General features: G+C 43.1%; 1 protein-coding gene across 1 annotated transcript in view; it reads left to right on the top strand.

Moving 5' to 3' along the window:
- cusr (Copper-only SOD repeat protein) overlaps positions 1-12,209 on the top strand; it is a 15,241-nt gene extending 3,032 nt beyond the window's left edge. Inside the window, exons 2-10 of the mRNA XM_086033647.1 lie at positions 1-2,054; positions 3,108-3,207; positions 3,647-3,715; positions 5,011-5,118; positions 5,197-5,329; positions 5,678-5,792; positions 10,318-10,439; positions 10,721-10,804; positions 11,825-12,209. The exon at positions 1-2,054 is cut by the window's left edge and continues 29 nt beyond it. Coding sequence (XP_085889773.1) covers positions 1-2,054; positions 3,108-3,207; positions 3,647-3,715; positions 5,011-5,118; positions 5,197-5,329; positions 5,678-5,792; positions 10,318-10,439; positions 10,721-10,804; positions 11,825-11,910 — 2,871 coding nt within the window. The 3' untranslated portion in view covers positions 11,911-12,209. The remainder of the gene's footprint in view (positions 2,055-3,107; positions 3,208-3,646; positions 3,716-5,010; positions 5,119-5,196; positions 5,330-5,677; positions 5,793-10,317; positions 10,440-10,720; positions 10,805-11,824) is intronic.
- The last annotated feature ends 316 nt before the right edge of the window (positions 12,210-12,525 follow it).

The raw sequence follows: 12,525 nt of genomic DNA, 5'->3' as shown, positions 1-12,525 counted from the left end.
CCACTCAACATGGGGGGAGTCACAGGTCAGGTCCAATTTGATTCTACGTCCCAGACGGCCACTGTCAACGTTACTGGTGCCGGATTGTGCAGGACCGTGAACCTTTCCCTTACCGAGTTCCCTGTCATGTATGGCCACTTTGCTGATCCATGCTCAGGGGCAAACATTGGCTCGAGTGTTTTTACATTCACCGCTGATCCCACGTCAAGCGTCAACATCAGTGTGTCAAATCTCTTTGAACAGCGCTCAAACCTGGATGATCTCTCGCTGACGCTACAGACTTGCAACAACAGTCATGTATGCACAGTTGTAAGTCGCCGTCAACCAGTTTTGACAAGTCAGGCTAGGTTCACTGGTGAGATCGCGGGTAATGTTTATATTCGCCGTAACGTTGGACAGAACAACTCAAGGCTCCTACTAGATCTTGTGACAATCGGTCAAATCAGTGCCTCATCGACCAACATGACACTCTTTGGCTCGGTAAGCTCAGCGACAAGCTGCAATATTCTTCTTAGTAGTTTGGATGCCTCAGCTTTATCAAATCTGGGTGTCATCAACATCGGAACTCCTTTGCAACCTGGGAAATCTCGCCTGGATTTAAGTAACTACGATAACAACACAGCCTTTCTCATCCTTCGCCCAGGTTCAACCTTCATATGTGCTCAAATCTATAATGTGCCTGAGAAACAAGTGAGTGCTCAATTTGATATGAAAGGGATAAATGGATACATCAGCTTCTATCAGTCCTCCCCTTTTGATCAGACAAAGATGAAGATCAACCTGAGTAACTTGCAGAGCAGGGTGGGCCCTTTTCATGTCCACAGTTTTCCTGTTCCTTCAGGGAGGACTTTTCCCACTAACCTGTGCTCCAATGACAATGTAGGTGGCCACTGGAATCCATTTGGTGTGATCAGAAGTGCCCCAACATCCCCCACTGAGCCTGGATCAACACATGACCTGTACGAGGTTGGAGACCTCAGTTCAAAGCATATGTCCCTCGCAACCAAAAATGAAGTGGACGTGACGTTTGAAGACTTCAACCTCCCTCTTTTTGGGACAAACAGCATTGTTGGTCGGTCCATCGTGATTCACCGAACAGATGGTGCCAGATATGTCTGCGCCAGCATTGGCTATCCTGGTGAAGTAATTGTCGCCAGAGCAAGGTTTAGGAGCCCATTAGTCGGTGACATGTGGTTCACCCAGCTGAAGGACAACCCCCTATCTGACGTTTCCACCTTTGTGGATTTGTCATATGGAAACCCCACAATGGCCTCGACCAGGAACCACAACTGGCATATCCACATGTATCCCATCAGCTCAGAGAGGGACGATGATGAGACGCGCTGCAGCACAACAGGAGGTCATTGGAACCCTTCCAGCATTGACTCACAAGGCAGCAGTTATGCTCTCCACTGTGGCCCATCCACCCCGCTAGCTTGCGAAGTCGGAGACTTTTCCAGTAAACACGGTGTCCTCAACCTCAGTGCTACAGTCGGTGGAGTCGAAGCAAAAGGTTTCTTCACTGATGTCACTTCCTGGTTGCAAGGGTCAGGCGTTATTGATCGTTCTGTGGTAGTCCATCAAGCAGAAGGAGGGGGGCCAAGGATTGCATGTGCAAATATTACTATGGTGCGTGTACCCAAAGCCAAGCTAGGATCTTGGTTTGGCCCTGGCGTGTCAACCGGACAAATTCAATTCCACCAGTCTGTCCCTAATGGCCCCACAGATATATTTTTGTCCCTGTCCAACCTGAAGGCCATGGCTGGCGGCTACCATGTTCACATTTTACCCATCAAACCAAACAGCACAGACCCATGCTCAGCTGCAAACATTAAGGGACACTACAACCCATTGTCTGTCAACATAACTCAGTCCCCCGAACCTGGAAATGGCACCGTTGACCAGTATGAGATAGGTGATATTAGTGGAAAATTTGGGCTGCTGACTGGCCTGAGTCAGTCGCGGGAGATGCATGTAGATGGCAACCTACCATTAACTGGGCCCCACAGCATCGTGGGAAGATCTGTTGTGATTCACTACAGCAATGGATCAAGGTAAGAAAATGTTGATGGGTGCGTATAAAACTGAAATACAATGAGAGGCACTCTGACTACTATTTGAACTAACGGGAGATGATTTTGTAGAATGTTAATGGATTTTTATGCATGTTATATACGCATCCATGCTTCTCCTCACAAGGGTCGCGGCCGTGCTGGAGCCTATCCCAGTTGTCTTCGGGCAGTAGGCGGGGGACACCCTGAATTGGTTGGCAGCCAATCGCAGGGCACACAGAGACAAACAAACATCTGCACTCGCAATCACACCTAGGGGCAATTTAGAGTGTCCAATCAACTTACCATGCATGTTTTTGGGATGTGGGAGGAAACCGGAGTACCTGGAGAAAACCCACCCAGGCACAGGGAGAACATGCAAACTCCACACAGGGAGGCCGGGGCCGGGATCGAACCCACGTCCTCTGAACTGTGAGGCGGATGTGCTAACCAGTCGTCCACCGTGCCGCCGTTATATATGCATATACAATGAAAAAAAATGTTGGGTTGAATTTTCTCATTTTCATGTCATCAAACGGTTGCTATCGTGCAACCGTTTGATGACATGAAAATGAGAAAATTCAACCAAATGATCCTCTAGATCAGGGGTGGGCAATTCCAGTCCTCGAGGGCCGATGCCGATAAACATACAAAACACGCAGGATACCGGGGACAGGAATTGCCCACCCCTGCTCTAGATCCACATTTTAAAAGTAGACTACTACTCTACTTAAAAATGTAGATGTTTATTTTGCGCAACCACTTGATGAAATAATATTGTGTAAATTCAGTGCACCATTTTTTTCAGTGTAATTATGTGCTATTGTACAACTTATAATGAGTAGGCATGTGAGCTCACCACACAGGCAAACCAGCAGGTAGAGAAATAGATCTGGATAGCCGGTGTGGAATGGCACGTTTTGTACTTTGTAACAGATCTCCCTTGTTTTAGTACAATGCATATATTTCATTCATTTAGTCACTCAAAGCATTATGTGTGAAAACACCTTGGCCTTCCTCTTTCATTTATATAAAGGAACATGCACCTTTTCACAGAATGCAATGTGCTGACATATCTGCTGAAAGAAATACAGATGGACAATGGACCATTGCCAAGGCTGTGTTTAGTGGCTCTTTAAACGGGACCGTCAGAATGGTAAGCATTGCAAGTCTTCAACATCTGATCCGACTGGTTGCAGCTCACCAGTTATGTCGAAAATCCTCACAATGCAATTACCCCCAAATGTGTAAAATGAAGTCCTCTTTGACAGCCGTAACTTAACATAAGCACAAAAAAAATGCGAGACAGTGAAGTCACTGTGCCTGTGGTGAGGTGGGTTGCACGAGGGAGGTAAAGGATCAAGATCGGTAGTTTAAGTTAGCATCCATCTGCATGCGGGCAGAACCTTAACGCCCTGTGAACTATGAAGCTCAAACAGCTGTGTCTGTCAGCCATCCTCCAAAGGCACCATGCTGAGTCCTGCAGCATTTCTAAAGCATGCAGAACACAGAATTAGTAGAGCACAGCAGCGCTTACTATGCCTAAAAAGCAATGAATGCAAAGTAATTATCGGTCTATGGTTGATCTCTTCCAGCTCCAGCAAATGTTTCCTGATGGGAGTAGTGGTGACACCACGCTGGAGGTGAATCTACATTCTGAAAACGTAAGCAGTACATAGGTGTGCAGATGTTATTCTCACCACGGTGTTGAGGTTATTTATGAGACATTGTTTTGAAGTGAAAACAAATGTTAAAAAGGGTGCAGTTTTTACCATGTTCAGTATTCAATCTAGACATATACAAGTAGGTCAGAAGCATAACACATTACCGTACCTTGATCTTGTGCCAAATTATCAAAATTGCCTTTGTAATATAATCAACAGTAAAACATTTAATTTTGTACTTGGGTACATTTCAGATTCTGTACTTTTTTTCAAACGTATTTTCATTTTTACCAGTCCATGTGAACAATTTTGACCATGGTGTGTGTACGTGACACGTTCAATAGAAACGAAAGAATTACTTGGCTTGCAGTGACCTACATACCTGAATGACAAGCGTGAATGGTCTTTCAATTCAAGTACAATAGTTAAGTTGTTTACTTTGTAAAATGAAAATAAAATTAAATTCTATCCTCACTGAAAAGTACCGGTAGTCAAAAACGGATTAGACAAGTGCTGATGTAAAGTGGATCAGATGATTGCAGCATGCTGGAATGATGTTTGGAAGGGTCCAAGTTACGATGTATTTTGTTGCAGGAGATTGGCAGTCCAGTCATGTGCATGATAAAGTTGGTAATTTTTTGGTATAATTTGTCATTCACATAGAGAAACACAACTATAGTGAATTTGAAATGTGATTGTTCAAGGAAGTGAAATGTTCAATGACTTCTTGACACAGAGCAAATATCAAAGGGCAAGCTAACGTGCAATATAAACAGGAGATTTAAATTAATTACTGAGAAAGCAGTGGCCTACATCCACGCACGCAAGTACCGGTACCTACTACAAATGTCATCCAGCCTTCCAGATTAAGGACAAAAGTTGTTTGCGTCACTAAATTCTCAGTAAAGGGAATAGGGACTCATAACTGTGTGTGGGTGTGATATGTGGTAATTAAAAAAAAAAGACACTAATGCTTGCTTTTTGTTTTAATATCAAATACTCAATAACTGCTTGACTTAACAGAGAGGATACCAACGAGCCAGCTCACGTGCAATGTAATCAAGAGATATGACAACATGGAAGAAGTAATCACTGGGAAAGCAGTGACCTATATACCTGCACGCAATTGCCACCTGTAAATGTCAAGAACTAGTCTTCCAGATTGGGGACGAAAATGGTTGTTTGCGTTACTAAATCCTTCATGAAATAAATGCACTCAACTGTGTGGGAGTGTGATACCAAAAAAAACCGACAATAGACTAATGCATGCTTTTTGTTTCAATGTCTCTTTGCAGCGCACCGAGGCCTCACTGTTCATATCAAATAAACTTATTGCTGCCAATAATAATAGCCAGTGTAACAATTACCAAGGAATCTACAATCCTTTTAACATGACATCAAAGGTAAGTCTCAAAGGTTTTAATTGGCTAATCTAAATTTAATAACCCAGAAATACATGTATTTATATTTCATCCTTTTAGAGTTCTACTTGCTCTCTTAACTACCCTCTGAGCTGTGTGGTTGGGGAGATATCTGCAAGACATGGCACAGTCAGCCTCAGGGAAGAACAGCTCTACACTGACAGCATCATTCAGCTTTCTGGGGATCACACAGGTGACAACACACACATTTATGACACTTACTATGACCAAGCAATGGTCTTGTCAAAATAGAGCCAATATAATGTGGCTATTCAAAGAGCCTGCAGTCCCGCACCCTGGTGCACTGACGTCATGGCTTTTTGTCCACCTGCCAATAATTAACTCAGTTGTAAATCCAGAGTGTACTTGGGTATGTATGAGACAATAGACACACTATCACAGGTTAAAGACAAGTTAAACGAGAGCGATTTCATTCCATGTGTGTTTATACAGTCTTTTTACAACATATGTGAGTTGGAAATGTATGTTTATTCAATTGTGTAAGCAAAAATGCTATGCTCTAAATAATTAATTTTCACAGTGGTCAACAGATATTTGGTGCTGAAGGATGGTGAGGACATCATTGCATGCGCTGACATTTTCCCAGAATCTCCCTCCGCAGATCAGACCTTCCCCAGAGTTAGAAAATTCAGCAGGTAAGTGGAAAAATATCCTTAAAGAGAAAGTCAAGCCCAAATTTTTTTTCCAAGAATATGTTCTATGCAAGCCCACTAGTTGAAAAAGGCATTCTGGTAAATATTGCGTTTGTGCAATCAGAGTTAATCCACCCTCATTTCACCATCTCTCCGTGATTGGTCGTTACCTTAGCCCCGAGCAGTTGTGATTTCATTTCAGTCAACAGAAGTGACAAAATGGCCGCCCCCTGAGATGGCTAAAATGGAGTGGATTTTGCTGCTTAATTCCTATTCCACAATCGCAATATTAATCAGAATGCCGTGTTTCAACTAGTGGACCTGCTGGGAACATATTCTTAAAAAAAAAAATAGGTTTGGGTTGATTTCCGCTTTAATGAGCCTGAATTATTGTAATGTGTTTTCTAATTTGCATTAGATCTGACCCTCATCCCTTTTTGAAGTCATATAGCAGGATCCTAGTGATTTTCACCAATGACAGCTTTTGGTTTCACTCGTTTTATTAACGCCTTCAAGTTGATAGTGATCCAAGTTCCTTAGACAGACAAATCGATTCCACTCCCACACATGCGCAAATACAGCACAACCCTTGAACTCGTACGGTGACTTGTAAGTGACATCCTGCGTATGAACAATACGCCTAGCTCTACATCCTCTCTCTGTAGTTTCTATACACAGAACAAACAGCAAAATATAAACAAATGGTGTAACTAGATATTGCGAAGGCAACCTTAGTGCGGACACAAATTCTGCCTGTGTGAATGATATCATGAATTTGCAGCTGTTGTAAAGTGTGATTTAGTCTAGGAATACTGATTCCTATACAACAACAGCTAAACAGATTGTCTTTGTCTTCGTGTAAATGCACTAAATATTTGAGTTAAGCTCAAAATTCCTATTTCTGAAACATATGGAATAAAATATACACATTACGTGTGTGTGAGCGGACGCAGTAACTCCCACATTTGAATAACACAATTTAAGCGGTGACGCACGTACGTCATGACGCAAATAGAGATAATTACTGTTACTAGCTACTGTCAATAAAGCACATTATATTCATGTCACTCACCGCGCGAATGAAACACTCCTCGCTCCAAGAGTGTGGTGTCGTACTTACTCTCGCTTTCGCCATGCATTGTTCATCACTAATTGTGTATTTCCAGTGGGTAGCGCGCCAAATGCCCCGCATACAAGCACTTCCTGTACTACAAAAACCAAGATTCCTTGCGGTTGAGCATGCACAGAGCTTCCCATGCGATTGTTGTATTACGATCGGCGTATACATGCGCATATATTCGGGTTAGAAAAGGAGTAACCCAGGCATGATATTACATGGCTTTTAAAAACCTGAATACTGCCGATATTCGGGTTATTGACTGCACGTAAATGTGGTCCAATGACCATCCAGTAACTACTACTGATACTTACGGTTGGCCCTGCAGAGACGCCCAGCCCGCATGACATACAGACCTCCAGAGGGCTGCAAGGAGGGTAGCGCAATCCCTGGCGTCGCTTCACCATCGCCTATGTTGACCTGGTCCTTGGTTGGAGATGTAGGAACCTCACCTTGTGACAGGTCACTTGCTGGTGGGACGACCACTGCCGGGTCATGTCATACGTCTGCGGCGGCGGATGCGGTGGGGCTTCCAGAACAGGTAGCAGGTGCCTCAGATTTCTCTTGTGCCCATCCGATTCTACAACGTAGGATCTCGGCTCCTTGCTTCACTGTCGCCATGACCACGCTGAGTCTGCATCCGTACAACTTCACCCTCAGTGAGTGGGCGAAGGTGCTCGCTTGTCTTGTCGTAGCACGACTTCTGACACTGCCACTTATTGAGGAGTTGAGTTTTAACAGTGTCATTGTCTTTGACAGTGGAAGTCAGAGGGATCTTGCTGATCAGGAGAGTCGTGCCTGTTTGTCTGGACATCAGTCTCTCAGCTGGCGAGCTGACAACATCTCCTGAGATGTTGAGAATGTTCAATCACGTTTGGACCTTTCTAATAGTCTCTTTGCACAGCTGGCAGCCCTTTCACAAAGTCTGCAGAAATTCTTGGCTGCTGGTGAAGTCCCATGCAGATGCAAAGTCTTTGAACCGCTGCCTAGTGAACTGGGCTGCCGTGGACTGAAAAGTGTGGTCTCAACTTTTTTATCACAGTGGCGGATAATATGTGACGCAGCAGATCTATCTTAAACCACCCCTGGTAGTGCTGGCCATTCCACTCAAAAATGTCAGTAGTCGACCATGGCAGATCCGGGACGGGGTAGAATTTGAGTGGTTCCTTCTGTTGATGAGGCTTGGTGCGATTACATACGGAGCATGATGAAGTCTCCTCCTCTATGTCCTTGGACATGGAAGGTGTGACTTCAGTGCCAGGATGACCTCTGTGTTGTATACCGATGTATTCACGTCATAATGGCTGTGGGATGACCACCTTGGGTCCCTTCATGACGATGCCATCATCATTCACCAGCTCATCTCTAAATGTGAAGTACTGCCGTATGCTTGTTGGCAAGTTAACATCAGATTTGGGCCATCCACTTTGTATGATCTTGCAGATCGTCTGTAGGTCTTTGTGTTTTGTAGTGGGGTCTCCAAGTTCATCAAGACTTGAGGAGGAAATGTGTTGGACAGACATGACCTCAAAAATTGCCTCCTCATTTCTATGCTGTTCTGTCATTCCCAGTGGAGCATGTGACAAAAGACTTTAGTTTGAATTGGCGAGGTTGTGACTGCTTTGCCCTAAACGTATGGTGTCCACATTTGTGGCGCTTTGTCTTGGTGCAACAAGAGTCTCGATGTGTTGCTCTGCAAGTTTGTGAATTTGGCAAGTTCCAGTTGTTTTTGCCAGGGTTAGCTCACTGTTGCGTAGCAGAATTTTTCTTATGCTGTCATGACGGATGCCTCTGACCAGTTTGTCTTTTAAAAGCTCATCCTGAAGATTCCCAAATTTCCATGTTTTCACTTTGCTTCTCAGATCACTCACATAGGGTCAGAGTGTCAACCTTGTTTTTGGTCCCTGGTGAAAAATGTGTGTCTTTCCATGTTGGTTTGTGGGTTACAAAGCTCATTGCCTCTTTTGAGGCAATCGGGGTCCTCCCCCGACTCGGCGGGAACTACCTTTATGTCTCCCTCTCAAACAGCGGGTGCGTATACAAACATGCAGAGCTGGGCACTTGACCATTTTTTGCCCGTCCGGCCGCGACCCTCCACCCTTGACCTGGGTACCCTTCCGGCCGCGACCCCCCGGCCATATTCGCATTCCGCCCTCTTACAAAAAACAAACAAAAAAAAACCATCCATGATTGACGTCGCCGCGGGAGAAATGCTCTAACGGCAGAGGCTTTTTAAAGATCATTAGGTGGCTAATTTACAATTTGAACCCGCTGTGGACACGCTTCAAATGCGCCAGTAGTACTTAGCCAACGTGCGTGTGCTTACTTGCATTGCGAGCCCCGGGCTGGATTTGTCATATTGTATAATTATTTGGGTCCAACAGCCAGTCAGAAGTCATAGTCAAGTTACTTAATTATTTTCCACACTTCCCCTCCTTCCCGGCCTTCAAAATAAAAGCATACCAGCAAACCACTATACACAGCTGGTTTGCTATGGCGTATTTCCGGAAATAGGGAAGGCGCCAGAGAAGTGCATGAACTCCGCCTTGATGTGGCTGTGTCATCCTTGAGGCAGTGCTGCGTGCAGCTTGAATATACCCCCCCCTCCAAAAAAAACCAATAATAATATGTTATATACTTGTGGACACAAGTTGTTATGAAACAAGTCGGGGGGCGTCGCTTCAAAAAGACAGCAACAACAACGGACATCTTGCCTGCTACAGCCATAAAGGGACCGAGATGACTAGACGATGCATTTAATTTTATTGCGAAAACGATCTGGAAGGTGGCCGCTAAGGGGGAACGTGGGTGAGTAAATTCTTTCCCCACACAACGCTGCTAAACTAATTACTTTGCAGCAGCAACGAGCTGCGTGGGGCATCCTCTACGTGTGGGAAACCGTATGTCATCGCAAAATGTGATATAATGGACCGATCAGAGCAGCAACAAATCCTTATGTGTGTGTGGCATGTGTTGCAGACCTGTCACCAACAGCACAATGCGTCAGTCATGTGAATCAATGTGGCAGTTCTTTGTGTAAGAAGAGACGTGAGACAGCAACGTGCGTTCAAGCGTGTTTGTATTTCCTTATTTTCACATCACGTAACCCGCGCCTCCCACCTGCAACTGGGGCATACCATTACAAGAGGGGGCGGGGGGTGCTGGGGGGCAATACCACAATCCCTATAACATCAGTTGTCACTCGCGCCGACGAGGGAGTAGAAAGAAGCCTAAAAAGAAGCCTTTCACCGAGTAGGTTGAGATGAAATTTTGCAGCCTCGGGAGCACGTCACACGCATGAGGGCCGATTAGTGGGCCTGACTAAAATCGACTTCCGGCCATGCTTAGTCCAGCCATTTTAAAAAAAAATTGTCAGTCTTTTATCTCTCTCTATCCCTCTCTCTCTTTCAGATTTGAGTTTCGCAGTCGTGTTGCTAATGTCCTGCAGAAGGAAGTAGCAGCAGTGACTATGTTGGGTTCTCCCACATCTGAAGCTGAAGGAAGATGCCAGCGAGTAAGCTTCATGGTCTCAGGTATGCTGTTATTTTTCAAGCAATAAGATGTATAGTATGAAACTATACAACAAGCATAGGCTCTTTGTTAGAGGTTTTAAAATGCACACTATGTTGTGAGGGTCCTCCATTAGAACAAAAATCTCCCACAAACGACAAAGTTTATTTGCATTCTAATTTTTAGGAAGATCTATACTTTGAACCTGGACATTTGGGCTCTTCAGTCTTGACTACTATCTCCCTGGACCTGATGAATTATAATTCATCAGGAAGTGTGACTGAATATTGTCTTTTCCTTTCAGGGGAAGTCAGTGCAGATCTTCTGAGCTCTGTCAAAACCAGTGAACTGATGGGCAGCTATAAAGAGTCAGATGAATGCAACCCCAGTAAGTCTGCTTTATATCATACAATCAAAGATTCAAGTGTAACTCAGCTATTGAATGTTAATATATGCAGTTCTGAATAGTTTGGGTGTTTACATGTAAACACCTCTCTCAACCTGTAAAACAAATTTGCTCAACGTGGGCGAGATGATTTATTTTTTTTAAGCAAGTCATTTTTGTAATCAGAGTAATAACACTGGTAAACGGCACATTTTATTCAGAGATGGCTTTACAGGGTGACCCAAAAACAAACAGCCCCCAAAAGATGTGGATTTGGAAACTTGAAATGGATTTTAGAAGAATAAATGGCAAATGAGTATAATGTTTGAATGTGATGTTCTAAACACAATAAACTAGCTTTACCTCAAGTTGCATTTGATTCTGTAAAAAAATAAATAAATAAGAAGTGAGGTCTATTGAAAGGTGGGGCCTGTTTTTTTTTTTTAGGGGGTGTCACCCTGTATGTGCTCATAATTTTTTTTTTTTATGTTAATTAAAACCACATCAGGTTTTGGAGAGATTTCCAAGAGAGAGATCATTTGTTTTTAAGTTTGACCTATAAAAGCTTGCTCAATAAGGATTTTACCATGCAGTCTAATTTATTGCTATGACATTTCGGAAATTTCCACATGTTGCAGAACCTAACGCTGAAGTCACATTATTATTATTATTATTATTATTATTATTATTATTATTATTATTATTATTATGTGCGAGAAAAAAGAAAGGGCTGATTTTGAATCGGTGCCCCCCATAAAAATCATAAAACGTTTACTTGCATCTCTGATTAAAACATTTAGTAAAAACTGGACCAGTGTCCTAAAAATAACTATAATAATGAGTTGCCACCAGTCCAGGGTGAACCTATTCTTGCTCAATTGGAAAGGGCTCCATTAATGCTAATGAGAATACGTGGTGTAGAAAGAAGAAATTAATTGATATCATTTTTAAAAAGTCCAGATTTGAAGGGATTTGAAAAACAAATTACCCATTTTTCTGAAAAACTTGATCTGATGTTTACAGGAAGTTCGGGCAGAATGCTGTCACCCAGAAACATCATCGTCGGCTTGATGCTTGCCGCAGGGCGTCTACTACCTGCTGCAGCTTGAGGATCATTTTTGCCACTGCCACACCATGTATGCTTCATCTGCATTTTGTTGAACGGAATGTGCTCATGGAATGAAGTGCCGAACAACATAATGAACTCCTCTGACCTTTACATGATTAACTTACTCATTCAACACACCTCATTTTCCAATGTACTATATATGTATATTCCTGTCATTTGCTTTGTTACAGTCTTTGCTGGTGTTTATTTTTACATTCCTAGACTTCTGTCTTAATGTATGGATTATACATTTTTATGTAAATCTATGTACAGTGCACTGAATAAACTCTAATATTTGTATACTGTGTGTCACTGATTTTAGAGGAACACACATAGTGCTTTAACATAGTGCTACGACAATAATGCAATTTTGTCCACAAAGTGCATATAATAAAATGTGTTGGATAAGTTACTTGGCAAATGCAGCAAGCTAAACTACAAGTCATTCTAAATGTAGCTTAATTACTAGGGTTGTAACAAAAAACAGTTTGAACCGGAAAATTGCATTGTAACACACGTAAACCTTCATTTTAGATGTCAAAACGTGTTTTCGCTTCCCAGTGTTTTCTCCCTGTGTGAACCAGGTCAAAAGGGCTCTTTCACGTTTTTACATGAT

This window comes from Filicampus tigris, chromosome 6, assembly GCF_054856515.1.
Source record: "Filicampus tigris isolate MCC_2025a chromosome 6, RoL_Ftig_1.0, whole genome shotgun sequence".
Classification (NCBI taxonomy): Eukaryota; Metazoa; Chordata; class Actinopteri; order Syngnathiformes; family Syngnathidae; genus Filicampus; species Filicampus tigris.
Note: the sequence above shows the minus strand (reverse complement) of the source record. Positions and strands in the feature narration are given on the sequence as shown.